The sequence below is a fragment of the Natator depressus genome, chromosome 4 (assembly GCF_965152275.1).
Source record: "Natator depressus isolate rNatDep1 chromosome 4, rNatDep2.hap1, whole genome shotgun sequence".
In the NCBI taxonomy this organism is placed as follows: Eukaryota; Metazoa; Chordata; order Testudines; family Cheloniidae; genus Natator; species Natator depressus.
In genome coordinates this window covers 33,817,613-33,842,922 of record NC_134237.1, presented here as the reverse complement: position 1 = coordinate 33,842,922, position 25,310 = coordinate 33,817,613, and the positions used below count along the sequence as shown (strand labels likewise).

The following is a 25,310-nucleotide window of genomic DNA, read 5'->3' as shown; positions in this document are numbered from 1 at the left end:
GTGTAGAAATAATTACCATTTGCCAATCAGTTTCTGCAGCATTTACTCCCAGGAACTCAAAGTAACTGGCAAATCCTTCATTTAGCCACAAGTCGTCCCACCAGTCCATGGTCACAATGTTTCCAAACCACTATAATTGTAAGCATTAAATATGAAGTGTTAGCCACCGTGATAATTGTATATTATAGTTTTGCAAATCTTCATGCAGTATCTTCATTTGTTTACATTTCTTCCTGTTGCCAGGAAGAAGAATTTGTCGTAAAGCTAGGTTTTTAATGGGAATTCAGATGATGACTCACATTACTCATTTGTATTATGAAATTACATATTACAGCGGTGATTTGGTACTGATTCATATACCACTGGAAGTATTTTTAGTTTCTTCCTCTTGATTTGATTTACCTTTATAGGGACCAACTTTTCAAGCAGCTTGCAGAGTTTAGTTGGATCCATTTGCAAACTTAAATCACATATCTGCACATGTAAATGATGTGGGTGGGTGGATGTGAGAGAGATGTGGTTTCAGGCCGATTTTTCAGAGGCTGGCTGAAAACCTGGTCCTAAGCATCTAATTTTCTGAGAAGAGTCCATTTGCAATAATTCCAGTACTGTAAAACTCTAACAGTAGAATTGCCTTTGTGCACTTATTTTAAAGTGAGGTTTAAACATACTTAGAAGACCTGGAACCAAATGTATGGCTGATTATTTTCATAAACGAGGTATGGATACTGTGCACTTCTAGTGCTTTAAAAACATTAAACATTTAATAAAATCTACCTGGTGAACGAGCTCATGGGCAATCACAGCTGCTACTGTCTGTTTGTTGGACGAAGCAGATTCTTTGGGATCGTAAAGTAGGTTTGTTTCTCTGTAAGTGATCAGACCCCAGTTTTCCATAGCACCAGTCCCAAAATCTGGAATAGCTATTTTATCTATATTGAAAGAAAGAGAGCTGGGTAAACATTGTATTCTCTAAGATTCTTAAATGATATTTCCTTTTTAGGTAGGAAGACATCCATCTGCTTATTCATAACATAAGATAACAGCTTGTTTTGTTGTTCACCATTTGACAGTCTTCTATATTACATACGGCAATGACAGAGTGAACCCCAGGATTTCTGTTCCTATGTGTAGGATGATCAGTGATACCATGGGGCAGATCCTCAACTGAATGTAAATTGTCATAGCTCCATTGACTTTAATGTAGCTCTGACAGTTTACATTAGTCAAAGATCTGTCCCCAGATAAAGTGCTGTTCAAACTTATGGAAATAAACTTGTGATCCAACACTAAAATTTGGCTCCAGAAATTATTAGTATTTTCTAGGGATATGCTGTAGGCAGTAAAGCATCCGAAACTGTCTGTAACATAATGAGGAATGTCATTATTTGTCACTCTCTGGAATAACAAATATTTATTGACTTATTCACTGAAGTTAATCCCCCATATGGTGATTTGCTTCTCATTGCAATCTGTGGAATCACTTCTTCATGATCCATAATCAGTACAAGTTAAAATGAGAATTTGGACTCTCAGATGACAGAACAAGAAGCAGTGGTCTCAAGTTGCAGTGGGGGAGGTCTCGTTTGGATATTAGGAAAAACTATTTCACTAGGAGGGCGGTGAAGCACTGCAATGGGTTACCTCGGGAGGTGGTGGAATCTCCATCCTTAGATGGTTTTAAGGCCCAGCTTGACAAAGCCCTGGCTGAGATGATTTAGTTGGGGATTGGTCCCGCTTTGAGCAGGGGGTTGGACTAGATGACCTCCTGAGGTCTCTTCGAACCCTAATCTTTCATGATTCTATGATTGGCCATGCATTCTGTTCTGTGAGGGTAAGGGTAAAATAGAAATTGATTCAAAATTGGACAGAAAACCTTACACACATCTCTAATTGCAAATTGCAGGTGTTTATTCTAGCCAGCTCGGTCACTGGTCAGAGCTGTCAACCTGGCAAGGTCTGTGGGACACTTTATACAGTCTGTCAAAAGATCCAAAATGAGGAACACAAGAAAAATTAGTGATGCCAGAAGCTTTGATGTGATAGTAAATTAATTTATTTAAAATAATCATTTTGTTAAAACCCTCTTTGATTCATTCATTTCTGATTTAATCAATTTATCATAATGAATGGATAATATCATAAAGATAAGAAGGAAAGATGGAATTTTGGTTTTGAACTGGAGAGTTGAGATGTTTGTCTCCTACAGCTTGGCGCTTTGAGGAGCACAATATAAAATCTATAAGCTGGTCTACTTTACAAATATTATTAATTCAGGAGACAGAGTTTGACTTTGAAATGTAGATGGAACCTTATCAGTGTCCTTTAACTTGGCATCAGACATGTTACAGAAATATGCACTTGGTTATAGATCATTAAGATTCGGTCTAAATGGATCCACAAATTGGAGCCAGCTTGTAAACAGGTAAAGAGACAACTGTGTTGTAGCTAGGTCTCCTGACTTAAGGTATGTCTATACTACCTGCTGGATTGGCTGGCAGCGATCGATCCCGCAAGGGTCAATTTATCGCATCTAGTCTAGACACTGCGGTGAGTAGATCGAAGTACGTCGACTTCTGCTACGGTATTCACATAGCTGAAGTTGTGTAACTTAGATTGATCCCTCCCCCAGTGTAGACCAGGCCTTAGTTGTAATTTGTAGTGTAAATGGACATTTATAGTGACTCAGTTGATATGTAGCGGTGAGGAGAAGAGGAAGGTCAAAACCTTCAGAGAATTTAGCATGTCAGTTGCTTTACATGGGTAATCCATTAGACAATGCATAGCATGATTTTTTTTTTTTTTTTTAAAAATCTCCTCTGGCTACCTTAACTTTTTTTTTTTTTTTAAATTTCCATCCTTTTCAGTTAAGTTTATAAACCTTAATAAACTATACCTTTGGATTTTATAGCAGAGGCTGCTTCTATAGCTTTTTCACAGCTCTAATTATATCCCCAATTAGTTCTAATTTCACAAATCAGATCCAGATTTCAAACACCCAAATTTAGGGATGCTCAGATCCAACGTTTTGCTTTGGGACCTTAAAATATAGGGGCTACAGGCAAAATTTGGTTCCCTAGCAAGGTTGGTTTTGGTTGAATCTGGGCTCTTCATTCAACCCATCTATAGAAAATAAATTATAGTCATGGGTCCAAACTCTGCCCTGGTGGAAATGGGTGCACACAAATTGGAGCAAGTCACATGACTTGCATCATTTGTGTCACCGGTGACTCTGGTTGAGAAGTGTCCTTGGGAGCTGAATCAGTTTATCTCAAGCTGCATCTGGCTGTTTCTCTGTTGATGTCACCAACGTTTCTTGTTGTTTAAAATTGGACAGTCTAAAATAGCGGTGTTAGGGCCCGTGTTTGGATTCAAGCTGCCAGAATGAAGGGAGGAGAATGTCCTAATTGGGTCTGAGCCTCCCCTCTTGACATACGAGAGCATCTTGAACTATAAAGTCTTAATCTCAGCAGATTCTGGCATAGCTAACAGCAACATTTCTATATTCTCACTCTCCCATGAAACAACGATGACTCAGAGCAGAAAACAAAACCGTGATAGTAAATTAAGAGAATGAAGAATATAAATGGTAACAATCACCTAATTTTGGAAGAGAATACTTCATATCAAAATACCGTTCAAAGTAGTCAAATACAACTTTAGTAACATTTGCTGCATAATCTGCTGTGTGTAATTGCTTTGGCTGTGCATATATCCGGAGCTGTAAAACAAAGCAGAGAAATACAATTAGAGCAGATCCCAGTTGGACAAAACAAATCAAATTATATTTAGCACTGAGGAATCATTTAGCAAAGAGAAGGATAATATGGCTGACTTTTCTTCTCTGGAAGATTAAACCTAACACTAAAACCCTTGTCTAAACCACTTATATGAGGAGGTTTATGAAATGTCAACTTTATATATAGATTAAATCCATGTGTAACCCCCCCAAAATCTGTGCACTATTCATTCTTGAAACATTATGAGCTTATTTTCTTCATTCCTCCCAGCCACTCTCACTCTATCATTTCCTTTTTTTGTCCAATCTTAGATTACAAAATCTTTGGGTGGGAAATCTGTCTTTACTTGTTTTGTAAGGTACCATTCACATCTATGGTGTTATACTGTATAAGTAAAAAGTAACACTAAGGAACAAACCTAGCCTATATTTTGCTAAACCATATTTCTGTCTGCTCCTCTGCTTTCAACAAATTCTATCTGGACTTTTGACCACAGCTTAAATTAATTAGGATTTGACCTTTGACCTCATTTCCCTGTAATTAGTGGAAGCCACCACATCACATTTGAATAGATTTAGAAAACTTATTTGTTGGAAGATCAGCTATGCTTTTCAGTTTTTTAAAGGGATTCCTTCCCCAAATTAACACTCTTAAGCTTTGCCGCTGTTACTGATAGACACCCTCTAAGAAAGAATAGGCATGCATGCTCTCCTAACACTAGTGCATGAGACGGGAAGTACTGCAACCCACTATCAACAAAACAGCGCAACTGACCCTATAAACATTCAAAGAAAATCAGTTGGAAAAAGGGTGGTTTTTTCCCTCTGGTCTTTTGATATCTTTAGAGTTTCCTTGTAACAAGAGTGGGTACATAATTGTATTCCACAACTCTCTGCTATAGAAGTGCACTGTACAGGGAAGAGGAGGTAGGGAACACCTTCCCCACACAGATGTACCAGTGCAGGATTGAAACCTAGTATTCCAGGGCATTGGATCAAGGAGCTGGCACATTCTGGGGTATGGTCAAATGGTTATACTTCTGGAGCCAGCAGAGAAGGAGACCAAGACAGACTGACAGATGCAGAGGGAGCTGATAGACATACACTCTCTGCTGTGGTCACTTTATTGTTCTGGCAGCAAAAGCTTTGCACTTGGGGATGGAGAGAGTGGGAGGGAGGAGAGTACAGAGTCCACTGAAGATTTAAAGGGACAGGATATCACACAGTCGTTGGTCTCTCTATATATGCATGTTTCATTTAGTGGATAGATATTGTTCCTTTTTGAAGTAATTGTAAAGTGTGCTCTGTTTCCTTCACCTTCCTCCCCAGCTCTGGTTACCCCTAGCTCTCCTGTTCTGCACTGACAGTTTCTCAACTTTTCATGATTAGAAGAATATCAGGGTTGGAAGGGACTTCACGAGGTCATCTAGTCCAACCCCCTGCTCAAAGCAGGACCAATCCCCAATTTTTGCCCCAGATCCCTAAATGGCCCCCTCAAGGATTGAACTCACAACCCTGGATTTAGCAGGCCAATGCTCAAACCACAGAGCTATCCCTCCCCCCCATGGTTCAGGTAAGTGTAGGAAACTGCTTTTAGTAGACTAAACTCTGTCTGACTGTTGACATTAATATTATAAAAATAGAATGGCAGTGTAGTAAGGTAGGCATAGGCATGCGTGATAGCTGCTAAGCCATCTGCAAAGTATCATGCTTAGAGCTTGGCTTGCAAGAGTGATATTTGAATAGAAAATTCCAAAGCTGGTATGATGAGGATAGGCTCTTGACTTTATGTGTGTTCTGTGATATTTCGTACTTGGATTTGTTTATTATAACCTGCAAACTACAGACCAGTCAATTAACTGAGCAGTATGGTTGGATATTAAGGTGTATGCATGCACATTTTAAATCTATAATTACATTTTTTAATGAAGAGGAGAAAAGTGATATGTCAAGTGCTGATTTTTCATGCCCCCACCATCTGTGATCAGGAACTGCCGCTGCCACATGGTAATTAATTTTGTATTACTATTTAGCAATGGAATATCCCTCAGGCTTAAGAGACCAGGGACTTTTTCCTTCAAAAATGTACAATTAGAGCTGGATGGGCATTTTTTGGTGAAACAGTTTTCTTCAGAAAATGCAAATTTGTCAAAATCAAAACTTTTCTGAGAAAAGTATTTGTGCTGACAAAGCTTTCGTCTGGAAGGTTTCTTGGGTCCAGGATGGAATTTATGGTCAAAACTAAAAGAGAGAGAACCCAGAACAGGCAATAGTCCAGTGGTGAGGACACTCACCTGGGATGTGGAAAAACCTAGCTTCAAATTCCTGCTCTGAATCAGGCAGGGATTTGAACCTGGATCTTCCATATCCCAGGGGGGTGCCCTGACCACTGGGCTTATTAGTTATTCTGGTGTCTGCCCCTCTCTCTTTTGCACTCTCACACACATACCATAAATTCCATCCTGGATCCAAGAAACCTTCCAGTTGAAAGTTAGTCAAAAATGATAGGTGTCCACAAAAACATTCACTTTCAATGAGTCTGAATCTTCTGATGGAAAAAATATTCCTTTGAAAAAAATCCTGACCACGTCTAGGCTTTGAACTGGACAAAGGAGTTGGCCTGCGGTGAGGAGCCGTGGTTGGCAGTTGACAGGCTTCAGTACAATGAAATTAAGCTTTCTGCAGGAAAAAGTGGTGAGGAATACAACTGAAAGGCAAAAAAACAGCTTCTAAAATTTAATTGGGTTTTCATCAAGACCAGGGGATTTCCATGAGGGTTGGTTTGCAATTACTGTCTGTAACTTCCCCTTCAATAATCTCTTTACTCAATTTAGTGTGCTTCATTTCCCCCCCCACCCCAACTGGAATAGTTATACTGGTGAAAGGCCTAGGGTGGGCAAAATGATATGGGTAAAAAGGTGCATTACATTTGTTTATTCTGCTTCCAGAACTGAAATAAGCTATACTGGCATTGGCACTTTTTTTTACCAGTATAATTGCATCCACGCTAAGGGGGTGCTGCTGCTTTAACTACATCTAAGCAGCAAAACTTTCTAGTGTAGCCAAAACCTTTAGGCATTTTTATTGACTAACATAAATAAAATGTGTAAGAACTATAGCCCAAACTAGATGGGGATTCTTCATGCAAACTCTGTGCTGGTATTAACATCCCCTCCCCTAATATACACACTTTAAAGTGCTATATAAGGGTGAGGTATGTATTTATTTATAACTTGTAGATATTCACTTTTATTCACAAAAGCTACAGTCGTACTATATCTTTTCTGCCTTTAATATTCCCTTTTGAAACAACCAAGGTCAATCCCCAACTCACAGTCTAGAGTGTGGTAGCTGAATGTAGAATGGGAGGGCTTTTGTGTATACAAAAGAATGACTTCGTGTTCGGTTGCAGCATTCCATTTCTTTTTCCCTGAATACATTTTCCAAAAGACCCATGCAAATTCTGATCGTGTACACGATTAAGCTCTAGAGTGTGTGTGTCTAGGCTAGATAAACATAGTCCTGACACTGAAAACAAGTGGAGCAGCCTATCTGAGAACCACAGGAGCACCTTGGTCGAAAGGTTTGGAGACCCCTTGCTGATTATCACAGTTTATGACTTAGATTTGCAACTAAACAAGCAAACACAAATTTAAAAAAAATCAAGGATACTGCTTCACATCGCAAAATGTACTCTGGTCACGTATTTAGACAAACGTAGTGCAGTTTTAATTTGTGATCCAACACTGCATGCGCAAAGATGGACAAATACATAACGTTTTAGAGCAAGGAGACCTCAGCACAGCACTGTGCTATTAGATCTTTGCTAAGAAGTGGGGTGAGACCTCTGGGATTTTTGTGAAAACCCTAAAACGTAGGAAGGATTGATTTGCAGATTGGGACACTGAGGCAAAGTACTGACTTACCCACAGAAGGTCACACTGTGAGTCAATGGCAGTGTTGGGAATATAATCCAGAAATCTGGATTCCCAGTCATTACAAAAAGAAAAAAGAAAAGGAGTACTTGTGGCACCTTAGAGACTAACCAGTTTATTTGAGCATGAGCTTTCGTGAGCTACAGCTCACTTCATCGGATGCATAGCATATCGTGGAAACTGCAGAAGCTTCTGCAGTTTCCACAATATGCTATGCATCCGATGAAGTGAGCTGTAGCTCACGAAAGCTCATGCTCAAATTCTGCAGTTTCCACAATATGCTATGCATCCGATGAAGTGAGCTGTAGCTCACGAAAGCTCATGCTCAAATAAACTGGTTAGTCTCTAAGGTGCCACAAGTACTCCTTTTCTTTTTTCTTTTTACGAATACAGACTAACACGGCTGTTACTCTGAAACCAGTCATTACACAATATTTTCTCTTGAACAGTAATAAATTAGCCTGAGCAAATCGTTAAAACATCCTTCCTGCAAAGTGTGTTCTCTGATCCTTAGAAGAGAAGGGAACTAGCAACAGCACCACACTGGAAGAATTTTTCTGTCTCACATTGAAAAACTTAGACAAATAACTAGTTAACAGGGGTTGAACATTCCAGATTAAGTTCAGGCTCAATAAGGAGGCTGAGTGAAAGGCTAACTCATGGCTAGGATTTCACCTTCAGATTCAACAACTCTGGTAAAATCTTGTGAACTCTTCCCACAAGTTTTCGAATAGTAAAAATCTCATGAGACTAGCCATTCTTGTAAGATTTTGGCTGAATCCAAATCAAAACTGGAAAACAGACTCCTTACTCTTTTGGATACAATCTGGAACCAAAATTGTAGGAGCCAGTTCAGATTTGTGGATTCAAATCCAAACATACTCAGCTCAGAGGACTGAGGTTCCAGCCCTTCAGGGCAGGGACTGTCTCTTTTTAACATGCATCATTCCTACTCTGGTTGGGGGCATAACTGTAATATAATTAATAACTGTACACTATGCATTTTTATATAACAATGCATTGCTATGACTCAAGTTTTTCAACGTTGTTGATTAATAAGCAAGAGAGACATGAGGTCCACATAGATTCACAGCTTTTAAGGCCAGAAGGGACTATTTTGATCATGCAGTTTGACTTCCTGCAGAACACAGGCCATAAGAATGGGAAGATTAAGCAATACAATATGAAAGCTGATTTATGTTTTTTAAAACTTGCATCTGGAATGTGTTCAGAATGAAAATTGGACTTACAGGAATTCCACTGGCAGACTTTCTTTCTACCCAATCAAACTGGTGCACAGCAAAGCACACCAAATAAGTGCTCATTGGGACAGATTTCTGAAAAGTTGTCCTGTTCCAGCCATCAGGCAGTTGAACCGTTTGCTGAAGAAGGAGAAAAATAATTCTTACCTTGTGAATCTGCAAACACGTGCATAAAAGAGTAAAATATTCATATATAAACTAGAGCTATAGGAATGACGAATTGTGTCTCTGGCTTTACACAGCTCGTGGAATGGGAACATGCAAAGTGATTTTTTTCTTAAAGGTGGAATGCATATGATGGGGCTTTGTTTTTATGCACTAAGAATGAGTTTTCTTATTTCTAGCTGTTTGCATTAAGAAATCAAACCGTGCATGTCTGTGCTTATATACTCTTGTTTGGATGAGTTTTTCAATATGCTTGAGCCCTGGTTAATGTGTTTTCTAGCTAGCCTTCTTGAAATGGCTCCATAAAACCAAAATGTTGAAGAAATTAAAGAATGGGTCAAACTATGCCCTCCTTTAAACCTGTGCAACGTTCCTGAAGCTAGTGAGGTAGTACAGATGTAACTGAGGGCAGAATTTAGTCCACTGAATCCAGTCCAATTTCTTTCAGTAGTAATTAGTGCTGTAAACCTTGCTGGGTTTGCTTTGCAAGGGGTTGTTCAAACACCCTTTTGTTTTTAGGGCTGGCCAGATTTTTGGTTTGTTAATCCATTGCAAGCCTGTCCTGATTTTAGCAAATGTACTTGGTATTCTTAAATATTTGCTGAATAGTTTGGACAAATTACTTCAACTGTTCGTTATTTGTTACTGGTCATGTGGTATATATATCCCTGGTTGGATGACTCTCTATAAAAGAGAAATAGCCAATGACAAATAATAGATACTATACCTATAGTACAGTGGTTCTCAACTGTGGTCCACCGCTTGTTCAGGGAAAGCCCCTGGTGTGCCAGGACAGTTTGTTTACCTACAGCGTCCGCAGGTTCAGCGGATCATGGCTCCCTCTGGCCGCGGTTCACTGCTCCAGGCCAATGGGGGCTGCAGGAAGGGCAGTCAGCACATCCCTCGGCCCGCGCCGCTTCCCGCAGCCCCTATTGGCCTGGAGTGGCGAACTGCGGCCAATGGGAGCTGCAATCAGCCGAACCTGCAGATGCGGCAGGTAAACAAACTGGCCCAGTGCGCCAGGGGCTTTCCCTGAACAAGTGGTGGACCACAGCTGAGAACCACTGCTACAGTAGAAATATAATAAACTTCTGAGATTTTTGTGAATAGCAGCCTTTACATGAATAACAGATGTTTTGATACCATAAGCAAGAGTGAAACAAATTAAAGTAAATTATTTATATAGTCACAAATCTGTTTTTTCCCATTATTCAAGCAGCTCTGTTCTGATATCTCCAGTCCCGAATATCCCTTTGAGTTTTTAAGACTGAAAACACCCATAATCTCAAAGAAACATTCAAATGAAATCACCGTTTCCCCTGTTCTTTCAAAAGTAAATTTCACAGTTTCAGTGCAAAATACTTGATCAGTCAAATCCTTTTGTAGAACCTTCCATTCAGTCTTTTATGCTTTGAACACCTTTCCAAAATATGTTAACTGTGCTTCTACTTTCAACTTACTCAAATTTCTCCTAGAAACTCCATCAGCATTTCCTACAAAAATGGAGTAGTCCATGAAAAACATCAGTAAGTTTCTAAGCCATGTCTACACTCAGAAAAAAAGGTGTATTTTTAGCATATAAAAACACAAGAGCTACCATACTGGGTAAACCATGGTCCATTTTGCCCAGTTGCCTGTGTCTGCCGGTAGTCCATACCAGAGCTTCAGGGAGAGTGTACAGAACAGGGCAGTTAAGGGTGAATCACTCCATATCTTCCACTCATGGCTTCTGGTAGTCAGAAGTTTAGGGTCACCCTGAAGCATGAGGTTGTGTCCCTGTCCATTCTGGTTAATAGCCATTGATGGACCTATCCTCCATGAATTTATCTAGTTCTTTTCTGAACCCAGTTATACTTTTGGCCATCAGAACATCCTATGGCAATGGAATTCCACAAGTTAGTTGTGTGTGCATGAAAAAATACTTCCTCTTGTTTGTATAAAATCTGCCACCTATTAATTTTATCAGGTGACCCCTGGTTCTTGTATTGTAGGAAAGAGTAAATAACATTCTCTATTCACTTTTCTACATCATTCATGATTTTATATGCTGCTATCATATCCCCTTTCGTTGTCTCCTTTCTCAGATCAACAGTCCTAATCTTTTTAGTCTCTCCTCACATAGAATTAGTCCAAACGCTTGCTCATCTTTGTTTCCCTTCTCTGAACCTTTTCCAGTTCCACTATATCCTTTCTGAGATAGGGCTACCAGAACCGGACACAGTATTCAAAGTGTGGGTGCATCATGGATTATATAGTGGCATTATTATATTTTCTGTCTTAATTTCTATCCCTTTCCTAATAGTTCCTAACATTCTGTTAGCCTTTTTGACTGCTGCTGTACACTGAGTAGAAGTTTTCTGAGAACTATCCACGGTGACTCCAAGATTTTTCTTGAGTGATAATAGCTAATTTAGAGCCCATCATTAAATATGTGCATTACTTTGTACTTATCAACACTGAATTTCATCTGCCATTTTGTTGCCCAGTCACCATTTCTGTGAGATCCCTCTGTAGCTCTTTGTCAGCTCTGTGTAAGCTCGAAAGCTTTCTCTCTCTCACCAACAGCAGTTGGTCCAATAAAAGATATATTACCCTTCCCACCTTGTGTCTTGAATATCCTGGAACCAACACGGCTACAACACCACTGTGTATAATTTATATATGTCCAGTAGGGGAGGCAAGTCTACAATATCTGTGCATGTGGAAGCTCAGGGATAGGCAGCTAACGAGAAAATGTGATTCTCTCCTGCACTGGGATTGGCATTGCTGTGTTGTGTTCTACTGTTAAAGCCTTGGTGGCCAGTAATACACAACTAGGAATGACAACTAAACAACCAGTCCTATTTTATATAAATCTTATTTAACCTAAAGCTGTATAACTTCTGAGATGACAAATGATCTGTTAACACACAAGGGTGTTTAGATTTGAATTACTCTTATGTTTGTTTTACAGAATCATTATACTTATTTAGTACATTTGTGAAATACATACCTCTACTGGCATGTTGGCAAGTGCTTTGTATGGTTCTTTATGGATGATAGATATGGTGTAAGTTGCCTTTTTGTTCGGCTCATCAAAGCAAGGAAACGACTTCCGTGCATCTGTTGGCTCATGATCAGTAGCTGCTATGCTCCTTTAAAATAAACAAAAAGATTGTTGCATTGTCCTAAGCCTTCATGGCAGCCATTCTTTGTTATTTCCATGTCTGAGCATAATCGGTTGTTAATACTGCAAACTGTAGTAGAACTAGCAAGTTTTATTGTCAGTGGTCCTTTTATAAAGATACAACTTAAATATTTATAACCCTCAAATATTCTAAGGCTCCTAGAAGTCACAACCGGTAGGTGTTTTAACAAAAAACAAGTAAAACTGCTAATCACAAATGGAGGACGTGCTCAAATATTTTTTAAGAGCAGGAAAAGTAAAACACAAGTAGTTCCTCCCCTAGTAAGGGGAAATCCTGCTCAATGTGAGTAATCCCATTGACTTCATATTAGTAAACATTAGTAATGTCATCAACTAAAAGGAAACTCAGGCCCTAATCTAGCGATGAGCTCTGAATGAATGGACTGCTCTGCCTATAGGAAGCTCCACTGATTGGGTCTTCCTGGAGCTCATTACAGGATCGGGACCTGAGCTACTCCTGGAAAGACATCTTCAAAAGCTTCTGAGTGATTGCTTAATCACAACCCCGCAAAATAGTGAAGCTGCCTGCACAGCACTTTCTTGTTATAGGCATTTATCACTTGGAGGTTACCCTGTACACCTGCCTGCCAGTGCTGCTAAACTTTACTGACTCCACTGATGAGTTGTGTACTGACATGAAATGTTTGAAATTGGGTAGAACATCTAATGACAAATCAGTGCCACAGTGTGTTTGCATGTTTTAGCTTGGAAGTGAAGTGGGCTCTCTTACATAGACATGACTAAGGGAATTGTTGCAAATTGGGATCATTTAGAAAACGTTGCCAAGGCTTGTATGAAACATCCTCCTACATGAAATCAAGTTTTCTCCTATCAGCATGCTGTTCAGGGATGGAGCGTGCTCTTTGTTCTGATTGGTGGGGGAATGCATCTCTGATATCTCTTCAATTAATTTGGAATGTGGTGCATTTTCTCACAGCATTTCTACAGCTGCTCAAGCTACATTAGGGTAAGGAATGGATTTTTTTGTTTGTTCTTTCCCAAAAAAGTAATCAAAAATACTCATAATAAATGATAGATCTTTACCACCATCACAAGTTCACCTGATAGCCAATTTTTCAGTGTTTCTGTTGCCTTTGGCTTTCCCCTGTGATGGTTAAATACTAAAATGGTCATTAAAAAACTGTAGTAGCAGCAAGGTTCATGTAGAAGTCTGAGGAGATAATACATCTCGATTTTTACTATTCATATTCATTTGGACAGTCACTTAAATGCCTTGAATTCATGGTCTTGGGGGAGGAAGTGTCATGAACATCACCTTATTTAAACCTCTCAAAATAGCTTAGACTTAATGTAGTTTCTTCTGCTTTGTAAGATGTTTGATGTCCTGTTCTCCTCTTTGTAGGGTTTAGAAGATATTTAACAACCAAGTTAACTTCAATTCCCTGGGCAATGTTTTACAGTTGTTGCTTTAAAAAACTGCTGTATATTTAGACACACTTCTATCCATGTTCCTCAAGACTGATAACACAAGAAACTTTACACTGATTTATAAGGTGATAAACCATATATCCTCATTCATTTGTGGTGGGCAGACAAACACCAGTGACGCAATGTCTCAATGCCACAATTCATGGGGATTGATTCAGAGATCTCTAGACCAGGGCATCCTCCTGTGCAGACAAGTGGTAATTAAAGAAAAAATGAAATATTGTATAACTTGGTTTTGAGATAAAAACCTTCCCTTTTTCATAAGGTGGATTCTGTCCCTGCAATTTCTGTTGATCTCCAGGTTTTTAAAACATGAACCAGAAGCGACAAAGTTGTAAATATACCAGGAATATTAAGAGATCTGTCTGACCACATGCAGCTGTTGTTCCCAAAATAAAACATTGCTACGTTTAGAGTGATGATAAATTACCATTTTTTGCCAAGCATAAACAGATTTTCATTAAAAAGAGAGAAATTTTTGTCTCCCTCAGTTAAGTAATGGATTTTCATCCTTTTTTTGCAAACATAGATTCATCACTTTCCCAGGGAAATTTTGGCACTTTAGCAAGGGATACACAGTCATGGCAAAATGTGTTTTCTGCCTGCAGCAAATGCCTTGGCTTCCTTTTTAAATAGTTTTCCATTCTCTCCTTGAATTTTCTCTATTTCACATCTGTGCAACCAACAAAACCAGGAATACCAGCTTCCTTATCAGCTGGAGATGTGCCCAAACTAGCACCATTTGAGCCCCTTCCACACCCACACAATGCTTCACTTCAGTGGTTTGAATAAAAGGGAACTCACATTTGAGCCATATTTTAGTTATGCAAAGCCAAGACACAGCTGCCTTGCCCATCTGTATCCTCAGTAATACCAGAAGAAAAGAAACTGGAGTTATTTCACATCTCTTGATGGCAGCTGAGGACTGAAAAATCTGTCACGCTCTAGTCTGACGCTTATTTGGTACTTTTATGGACCTCGTTATCCTCATATCTGAGCACCTCACAATCTGTTTGTTGTACTTATCCTCACCACAACCCTGTGAGGTATGGAAACGCTATTATCCCCATTTTACAGATGACGCGCAGAGAAGCTGAGTGTCATAGCGGAAGTCCGTGACAAAGAAGAGCATTAAACCCTGGTTTCCCAAGTCCACAGGCTAGTCCCCAAACCACTGAATCATCCTTCCTCTGGGACCTAACAGTGCCCTCTGGTGAATGTATAAAACCAGAGATGGATCCAAGGGACAGTAAAGTCTGGACCCGTGACCAGTGTATAAAGAAAAGGGCCTGCAGCAATGCTTAAGCAATCCTTTGCCCTGGCAGAAGCAGCTCTCCAGACGGCTTTTTCCACTCCACCTCCTCCTCCTCCCTGCCAGTCTTCCTCTTCTCCATCAGCAACCAGGTCCCACAGCTTCTGAGACTGTTCAAGAGGAAAGCTAATTGCCAGGTGGCTGAGTCCCCACCTCTCTCTCTCATAATATAGGCTGGGCAGGTAGCACTGCCTATTATTAATGTTGCCCAATTCTTCCCATGATAAGAGGTGTTTTCACTTGCTTCTAACATTGCCAAACTTATCATTTGGGCTAAAATCTTCCACAACAGGTATCTACCTCAGGCTGAAGTTTTACTGAAAAATTTCAGTCAAAATAGTTCAGTTACTTGCTTCTGAGAACAAGGTGAGGGGAAAATAAGTTGTTTGCCCATGTTAAACAATTCTGGTGCTTTTTCCTTCGTGAATCTTCAGTGCCTGCATTCTCTGGAGGAGGGATTTGAAATTTTGGTAGGGGGTGTCTGGACTATGTCTGGACAAATTTTGTGTCTGGACTGTGCCATGCCCATGAAAATCTTCCCAAATTTGGTCAAGTTTATAAACCTTTGAAATATCACACTTTGCCTATGTTCCATAGTGGTTTGTTAGAGTTTGGCCACTAAATTCACTGAAGATTTCATCTGCATTGGGCATGCTGTAGCCAAGGGCTGAGCAGAACTTTCCCTGCAATTACAGTTCTGGGCTACTGAGGCCCATGTGGAGGTTGGGTACCTGAACTTAGAGCAGGAAGCCTGTCTTTTGTGTGCTCTCAATACCCAATCAAACCCTTGACCGCATCCCCGGGCACAGTTGACATGGAAGAGGAAGCAGCCTGATTTGAATGCAGAGGGGACAAGAGTTGGACCTGAGGGGAAATCTGGAGATTATATTGGGCCAAGGAACCTTTTGTGGTGAGACTGAAACTGTAGGCTTATGGTGAGGGGAGAGGAGAAAGAAACTGGGAGTTGGGTGGGTAGACTGGGACTGGCTGGGCCGGGGTGGAGGGATTGGGACTGGCAAGCAGTGAAGCTAGTAGGAGAAAGTCAGGGTGAGGAAAGGCAGATCTGACTAGAAACTAGGATGTGGGGGAATGACTGGGGCAAGGATAAAGGGGGATATGAGTGGAGGGACACTGAGATTGAACTAGGAGTCCAGGAAGAGAGACTGGGACTGAGAGCTTATGGAGATGGAGAAAATGGAGGGAGAAAAACAGATTAGATGAGGAACCAGAAGGGAGAAATGGGGAATTGTTGGGTCAGGAGACTGGAACTGTTCATGCTATGGGGAAGACTGGGAGTGGAGGTGGAGAGACTGGGATGGGGAGTGCAGAGAGAAACTAGGACTAGCTTGGCAAGGAGACTGGGACTGAATAGGTGAAGAGAATGAGACTGGTACAAGAGGCCATGGAGAGGGGAAGAGACAGCACTGGGACAGGGACAAATTGAAGAGGACAGAACAGAAAAAATCCAGCGAGGGGGAGATAAACAAAAGACTGTGTACCCACGTGAGCACGCTTCCCTCCAGAGCCTGGAATGAAACCCAAGATCCCTGAGCCTCACCATTCCTCTGCCATCAGCAAATATCTGTGAAAGCCACTGGTAAAATGTGTCTCATCCCCCTCTAGTGCTGATCCACATAAAGGAGGACAATCTACTACTGCAATCAGTTATTCGGCCTAAGTGGCAGACATCTGTGTGGTGGATCTAAAGCTTCCAACCTGCTGATGAACCAAGTGAGTGTCAATATGATTCCACATGTTGGAATTTCTGTTCACTTGCTTTTCAGTTTGCTTTTTTAAAAACTTAGGAGATTACACACACAAAGCTATATTAAAGAAATATTATTAAGGTTGCAAAGTCAAGTACTCAAAAGTTAGGAAATGCCAGAATTAAGATTGCCTGTGCAACCTTAATTCAGATGTCTTGTTCATATGCATTATGATCATCTTAAATTACATGCTCAGATACTATTTTTTCCAGAGGACCTCTGCCTCATTCAGTGCACAAACAGATCTGGAATGAACCAGGGTTGTGTAATGAAGGAGACTTGTCTGTAGGATCCCTGCCTGATTTATTGCTGATGTTGGAAGGTGTGTAATGATTGAGGCAGGGAGATTGTAAGAAGAGGATGGACGGTCTTGTGGTTAAGGCATGCTGTCCTAGAGAATAGAAATGCATCCCTTCCTCTGCCACAAAGTTCCTGGTCATGCTAGGAAAATCAGTTAAACCAAACTTTTGACAGGTGGTCAATAATGGTGCTTCACTTGAAACCCTGGTATCTAATGTGCAGAAGTGCTGAGAACTCCCAGCTGCAACTGAGGTCACAGGGAGCTGTGCTTAAATATATATAAAATGCAATGTAATGCTACCTACACTGCAAAAAATCAGATACTGGTATCACCTCAAAGCAGTGGGTACTTTTGACCTTAATTTCTCTGTGCCCCAGTACCCCATCTGTAAAATTAGAATAGCAATATCTCTTCATTTACAGGAGTGTTGTGAAGGTAAACTCATTAATGTTTGTGAAGCATGTGGATACAATAGTGATGAGTGCCATAGAAACACCCAGGAGGAAATTTAATAATTCCATCTCTAGAGCAGGGTTTGAATAGTGTGCAATAAATAAGGCCTAGGGCAACACCTGGAATGATGAGAAGAAGACAAAATAATGAATAACTGCTCATTAATTGAGCACCATCCCTACTGTCTACTGAATGAGGCAGTGGTTCTGTGGAAAAATAGTATGTAATGCTGTAATTAAAGACTATCCTAGTGTATACAAACAAAGGCCAGAATTAAGGTTACACAGGCATCTTTAGCTGAGGCATTTCTGAACATGTTAGTGTTTGACTTTGCAACCTTAATAATGGCCTTTTAACAGTTTTTTGTCTCTAATATCCACACACACACAAACACATATCCCCTTCCCACCATTTGCTACACACACACACACTTGCTATGAAGACAGGATGCCTCCTGCTTTCACGTTTGAGCTGCTGTTCCACCTTTCCCTCCTATTTCTGAAACTGAGGCCTGGTGGCTGACAGAGGGGTGGGATGAAAGATGAGCTTGTGGTGAAGACCCTGGACTGGGCTTTAGGAAATCTGGGTTTTGTCCCTGATTCTCTGACAGATTTTTTGTGTTACCTTGGGCAAGGCACTTTTCTCTCTCTCTCTCTCTCCCCCCCTCAATAAACTAGAAATAACGATGCCCTACTTTACAGGGGTGTTGTGAGACTAAATGTGTTAATGATTATGAGGCTGTTAGATGCTAGGGCCCTAAGAACCTTATCTAGATTGATAACAGAGGAGCTGCATATGGTTGATAGCGAGGGAATAGAGCTGAAGAGCCAACTGGGGGCTCAAATGCTCCCCATATGGCTTCCTCTTAGATCAAATTGCTGCTGCAACCCATTTATATAGGTATGGGGCAGGGACCCAGTTGACCTTTGCTCTTCTCTCTGCCCTTGAATCCTCCCTTGCCAGTGCCTGCCTCTGCTTTTGCTCATGGTATTGCCAGTCAGCAGCAGAGTGAAGGTGACATAACTCTTGCCTGTTGCACCACAGGGTTCTGAATAGCAACAATGAAAACTGACTAGAGTTGTTAATTTCACTCTGCTGCTGTTCAGGAAAGCTAGGAGGTATTCCAACAGCCTGTCTGCAGTTTCCAGGTTACCTTCTATGCATCAGGGCTGGAAATGTCACTTTTAAAAAATTAAGTCATAAATGTAGAAGAAAGTGATGGTTTTAGTGCCCCTCTCCTAACACATACTCACCAGGGAAAGTTTGCCACTTAGCACTGGCTAGCAGATTTTTCAAGCCCTACCTTTGAAGTAGTGGAGATCTGAGGCAGGGAAAGGGTTAATTGAACCATGAAAAGTACATACATTTTGGTTCTTTAATTGTGGCTAAACCTTTGCAACCACTGATCTGATTACAAGGGATGAGCTGAGCAGAAATATGTCAAATCATAGATATCCTCCAAATTTCAAACCTACATATGTGTAATTTAAACCAGCCGGGGAAGGAAAAGTGGAGCTCTGATTCTGACATTCCTTTTGCTTACAACATCAAAGCGGTTATGTCAAAAAAGCTACCACAATCCTAGTTAGTTAGCATTTCACTGAAAGGCTCTTACTTTGGGGAATGATAGAAAACAACATACAGAGCTGCATGTTATGTACCAGACTACACATATAAAGCAACAGATAGGACTCAGTCCCTGCATACAACTCCCAGATGCAAGTTTGCAAAGATCAGGGATAGACTATGCGCAGTAGAGTTCCAAAATGTTTTTCAGAATAAAAACTCTAACCCATATTTCCTTGTAAGCAGCCGCCCAGAGACTGCTTTGGCATTCTTAATGCTGTATCTTCCTGGGGGAACAAGGAAAATTAAAAGAAAGCCCAGAAATATAGCAATTTGGTGACAGAGAGAAGTGAGAGAGGGAGAGAACAGGTCTGAGCAAGTAGAAATAGATGTGCAAGTCAACGTTTGAAAAAAATTGGTTTACTTGGTCACTCCATTCTCAGTGTAGGTGGTTCTATAAAATCCAACCAGGGAGCCATTCAGCCAGCCTTGGAACTTCAGGGTTAGTAGATAGGTGTCATTTTCAGTAGTAGCAGAGAGCATCTCTTTTGCCCCCATCACCACATATTCGTGTTGTTCATATTCAAAACACTCTGTCAGTGCAATCTGCTGCCCCGAGGCTTTCCAGAGCATGGGCATCTCTGTGATCTTGATCACTCGGAGGTGAAGCCACAAGTACTTGGTAGGTTTATCCAACTTGATGGAGATGTTGACTGTCCCTGTGTAGATATCTGCATCCATCTCAGGCTTCATTTCCAGCTCGTAGTGTTCTGGGTTAATGTAAGTGGGTAGCCTGAAATTTACCCATTCTCCACTCGCATCATTTTTGGGAGGGCAGTGGTGTGGCTCCACTGTCCCAGGGGTAGTGGTTGCTGGCTGTTCTGTGCCTCCGGAAGGTTGGCAAGGCTCAGGTCTGCTTAATCCCACGCCAAGTCCCACAGCTAAACCTATTGCAGCCACTACTGCACAGATGATGGCCACATGCTTTTTCTTCATGCAATACCTCTTGGACTTCTTATCCTCAAAATCCATTCCTTGCATCTTTGCTCCCCTGTCTTCTTTCAAAGCTAAACATTAGCTGTAAAAAGGCTTATTAAGCTCCTCCGCGCTGCTTGTTTTTAGTAAGCCCAGCAGATTTGGTTTGTATTTTAATGGTGTATTTATAGCCTTTCAGTCTGTTGCTCCCACCTCTCCTTCCACCATGCACTCAATTAATTAAAGATAGCACTCATCTGAACCAGAGGAAAAGTGGCTGATCCAGAGGAGTGCAGCTGTGGAGGAAGACAGAGGAAACTGACACAGAAGAATACTGTTACTACTCTACTCTCCTTATAAGCAGTTCAGCCCCACCCCCTACTCCTCTTGCTCTGCTCTGAGTTAAATATAAAACAGCACTGTGTTAATCAGCAGTTAGGAGATGATCATATGCCAAAGCTCTGTCAGTAGCTTTCAGAAAGTTCACAGATAATGGTGTAACTGCTAGGAAGCCTCAACTTTTGCCATTACCTCTTATTTTTTCCTCTTGTTATTGTTGTTTGTTTGTTTTACCAACCAAGGATTTCCTTGAACTTCCACCACACATTTTGTGCAATAAAATTTCCAAGGTTTTTAAAAAAATCTTTGTAGTTTCTTTCAGTTGTTTTCCCTCAGTTATAGAGTCATTGTTTTACCGTGTAACTCCATGTGGTTATAGGCAGAAGAATTGGCAATAAAATTATATATCTTCACTTTTGTTTCAAAATGTATACCTTTAAAATTTTGCTATTTTCACACATACAGGACCAGTTTTCCAAGAGATCTTTTAGAACTGCACATACAGACTGGTAGCCAGGGATGTATTTACTTCCTTAGCCAATGCAATTAGTGTTTTATGTTGTATGAGCCATTTGAGATACTTCTAAAAATGTGGCTTACAATATGATTTAGACACTAGAGAACTTTCATTTCCATAACGAAACATCAGGTAACGTGAATCAAATAGAACCTGCTCCTGCAAGGGCAACTTTTGAGAGTAAGGTCTACTTCTGTGAGTAAGGATTCTAGTTTCAGGCTCAATGTATAATCTATTTTCTTGATATCAAAGTAGATGAGAACTGAACACAGAAATCTCCAATTTGTTTTAAACTCATAATGGAGGAATTTAACGGGTGGAACAGAAGCATTCAGTTTTCAGCTGCTGTGACTCACCTGTTTTTTCACTTGGTCCAGAGGCAGAACTTGTGTCTCCTGTGTTTACTTATTTCATCATGACAGTGTTTGTATTCAGAAATAAGGTGCAACAGTTTGGCTGCATGACTCCTGTTTAAATTGATGAGGAGCTGTATGGCTTAACTCTTGCTTGTTACAATGGATACACGTCAGTGTTTTTTAAAGAGAATTGGATACAGTTTCACTGGGATGGCTAGCCCTCAGACCTAAATGCAGCTGTTACATGCTCCGAAAGATATACGCACAGTGCTGTGCAAGAGGTTCTTCTGGGGTAATCTTTCCCCACCCTGTTTAGAGATGGCTCTGACCACAGCTTTACAAATCACTTTTGTCTACTCACTTTCAAATGTCACAGCCTCCACTCAGACACAATCTTGTGTGACATTCCTAGGCACAAGATCAACAAAACTGGCTGGTATTGAAGTAACTTAATATCTTGTGTCCAAATCAAAGATTTCAAATAGAAGCCAAAGAAAGAGAAGGTTTGTGTGTTGGCGAGCTCCAAGTTAACTCTTACTCAGATGTTTTCAGGCAGCTCTAAAAGAAAGAAACCAATGTAATAATCAAGTGTACAACTGGAATCTGTTTTGCATTATGTCTGGTTTTCTTTCTTTTCTTTTCTTTTTTGTCTATTGATCAAAATTAGACATGATTTGGGAAAATCAGTGCCTTTGAATGAACTTGGTCAGAGCATAAGCTCTGGTTATAGGGGCCAACATTGCAGATCATCATGGTCTTAACACTTACAATTTACTTTCTCTTTTTGATCTGGTTTAAAGATACAAGGAGAGAGAGAGAGAGAGAGAGAGAGAGAGAGAGCAGATATAAAATAAGATGCCTTGAAACAGAGTGGCTTGTTAAACACTTATAAAGTGAAATATTAAATGTGTCTGGCTTTTTCTTTGCTTCTTTAGCCAAAAAAAGTGTTATGATTTCAGCCCACTCTGAGTGTTTTTTTATTTAAAGGTAAAAAGTGCTATCAGTTGAACCTATTGAAGATGTAGCAGAGTGGATTAGTTATTGTAATTATGAGAAGATTTACAGATTTCTCTATGGGAAGTGAAAGTATGAGTATTTATACCTTTACAGGGAAGGGCGGGAAAGCATATCTGGGTGAGATGGTTCCAAAAAAAATGATTTGTGCTAAGTCTTGAAAACAACAGCAGCAGCAAATATAAAAAAAACCAAACGAGCAATGACATATTTATTAACATGACACATAGCATAGATTGTTGCTTTCTATAAAGCAAATACGGTAAAGCTGTTACCTATGCTTGAGCATTGCTATGTCACTGATCATCTCTTTACTGAAAAGTGAGTGTCAGGTGTAGTTATGGCCCAATATGGGTGTACATTTTTTTAATGGGGGGATTTAGGGCTTCTGGGCAGGGCCATCCTTCCCATCCCAAAAATGAGCTTTGTGCCCTGTTGACATCTGAGGGGGCATCTATGGTAGAAATAGCAGGAGATGGCACCAGGAGGCAGCTAGGCCGCTGAGCTAGCCAGGGACAAAAAACCAGAGGCCTCTCCACCAGTCTGAGGCAGAGAGGGGTGTTACAGGATGACCTCTGGCGGCTCTGAATGAAGTAGGTCCAACTCCTCTGTGCTGGTGCTCCCATTTGACCAATGAAGGAGGCAAGGCAATACCTGGGGCTACAAAGAGACTCGGTGACCTGAGCAAGAGACATGGGGAGTCAGAGCTGCCTGGGTCATTCAGGAGAAGGGCAGGAGATGAGAGCTGCCAGAGCCAGGAGATTGATTGTGGTTCCAGGCAGAAGGTTGAAGGTAGGAGAGCAGCAAGAGGTATTTGCTAGTTGGCATCCCCAAGCCAGAGAGCTAGGGCTGGAGAGGGCTGAAGGCCAGTGAGCAGTAGAAGGAGATGCTTGCTGGCTGTAATCTAGAAAGCCAAAGCCAAGGGCCAGAGAGAGCTGAAGCAGGGGGATCAGTGGAGGAGCTTATCTGCTGATGTTTCCAGGACTGGAGAGCTGGACCCCGAGGAACTGTGAGAGGGCAAGGAGGAAGTGAGGGATGCTTCTCTGGTAAAGATGATCTCCCAGTAGAGAGGCTTTTGGGGTTTATGCAGGGAAGACCAGGGTTTTAAGGACTACATGCACTCGGTGTGGATATGGACTGTGTTTGGGGACTTTGGTTATGGGCTGATTTGCAGTATGTTTTGTAATAACCTGGCTCCCAGGTGATGTATTATTCAAGCAAGAGAGCCTGGTGTACAGTCTTTAGTTATCTGAATTGGGAACCTGAGGCAGGCGTGCTCTGGACAGGGAGTGCTTCCAGGAGAGGCAGCCTTATGACAAGGGGGTAGTAACAAACAGTTCCTACCAAACAGTGCAGTAATTGGGTGTGGAGGACACAAAGGCACCTGTGATGCCCTCACTGCCAAAGTGAGTCAGACGGGAGGGCAGGGATACCAACACCGCCATCCCCACACCAAAAGACACAGGCCCTGTCCTCCATCTCTCCCTGGCCTAAGGGAGATGGATCTCCATAGAAATTAAGTGAGGAGGGAAGGAAGTGCCCAGGTAGCTCTCTCTCACACCCAGGTAGCTGCACCTCTAAGAGTCCACCCTTGAACTCCAGGGAAGATTTGAGTACCAGACCAGTTTGGGAGGGGAAGGGGGGAAATGCATGTCAGATTTTTGTAGTATGATCAGTTTTAATTTTAGAAACCTAAAAAGGAATGAAAACTGATGAACCAATTATTTCACTCATAATCATAGAAATGTAGGACTGGAAGGGACCTTGATAGCTCATCTAGTCCTGTCCCCCACACTGAGGCAGGACTAACAACATCAGGCACCCACAAAATGATGCCATTTGCCAAAGATCTATCCAGTGTAGCAAGCAAGGGTTAGATGGAAAAGGAGCAGAGAAGGGCAACAAAAATTATTAGGGATATGGAACAGCTTCTGTATGAGGAGAGATTAAAAAAGTCTGGGACTGTTCATCTTAGCAAAGAGATGATGGATGGGGGATATGAATTAATAGGCAGCAGGTTTAAAACAAAGGGAAAGAAGCTGTTGCTTCACACATCGCACAGACAATCTGTGCAACTCATTCCCAGGGAATGTTGTAAGAGCCCAGAGTAAAACTGAGTTAAAGGAATTAGATAAATTCAAGGATAGGCCCATCAATGGCTATTAACCAAGACGGTCAGGGATGCAACCCCATGATCCAAATGTCCCTAAAACCTCTGACTGCCAAATGCTGGGACTGGATGACGGTGATGGATCACTCAAAATTGCCCTGTTCTGTTCATTCCCTCTGAAGCATATGACAATGACCACTGTCAGAAGGCAGAATGCTGGGATAGACTATTGGTCTGACCCAATATGGCCATTCTTATGTTCTAAGATTTACTTTTTGTTTCACCTTAATTTGGGACTTAATCTACATTGGGATTTAATCTACACTGAGAAGCAGTGCAATAGCCCCAGCGCTAGTTAGCCATCCCGCCTTTCCAACTGCCCTAACGTGGTGGGGCGGAATGTCACAATGCTCTAGTGTTGGTATTGGGTGGCATACACATGTGAGGGCCAGGCTTGAGCTGCATACAGTCATAATGCTACTGATAAGGGCTAGCTTCTGTGCATGAATGGTAGGGCTGTTCTATCCGTATTCAGTGCTGCTCACATGATACTACAATGAATATAAACACTTCCAACTGTTTGTTGATATGCAAGGATTTCAGAACAGTTGATCACATTTTGCCCACAGCTTCTAATTTTACTTAAAAATTCAAAAAGAAATTAATTGCAGTGAGTAGCTGAGCTGTAATGCTGGTCAGAGCTGGATGGAAAGGCCTGCTGAGCTTATTCAATATGAAAAGAAGTACTTCCATAAGATCCTTAATTGAAGCTGACAGTAAACAAGAGCTGTTCTGGGAAAGACAGAACAAAGACATGGAAATAAAGTGTAAAAAAAGGAAAGCGTATAGCTAAACACAACAGAC

The 25,310-nt window shown here is 41.1% G+C and overlaps 1 protein-coding gene across 1 annotated transcript in view; it reads right to left on the bottom strand.

Annotated features, from left to right (window-relative positions):
• ENPEP (glutamyl aminopeptidase) overlaps nucleotides 1–20,429 on the bottom strand; it is a 49,114-nt gene extending 28,685 nt beyond the window's left edge. The window contains exons 1-6 of the mRNA XM_074950745.1: nucleotides 19,560–20,429; nucleotides 12,094–12,235; nucleotides 8,925–9,056; nucleotides 3,601–3,721; nucleotides 778–932; nucleotides 17–130 (exon numbers count right to left, since the gene is read on the bottom strand). Of these exons, the coding sequence (XP_074806846.1) occupies nucleotides 17–130; nucleotides 778–932; nucleotides 3,601–3,721; nucleotides 8,925–9,056; nucleotides 12,094–12,235; nucleotides 19,560–20,176 (1,281 nt within the window). The 5' untranslated portion in view covers nucleotides 20,177–20,429. The remainder of the gene's footprint in view (nucleotides 1–16; nucleotides 131–777; nucleotides 933–3,600; nucleotides 3,722–8,924; nucleotides 9,057–12,093; nucleotides 12,236–19,559) is intronic.
• Nucleotides 20,430–25,310: the final 4,881 nt, after the last annotated feature.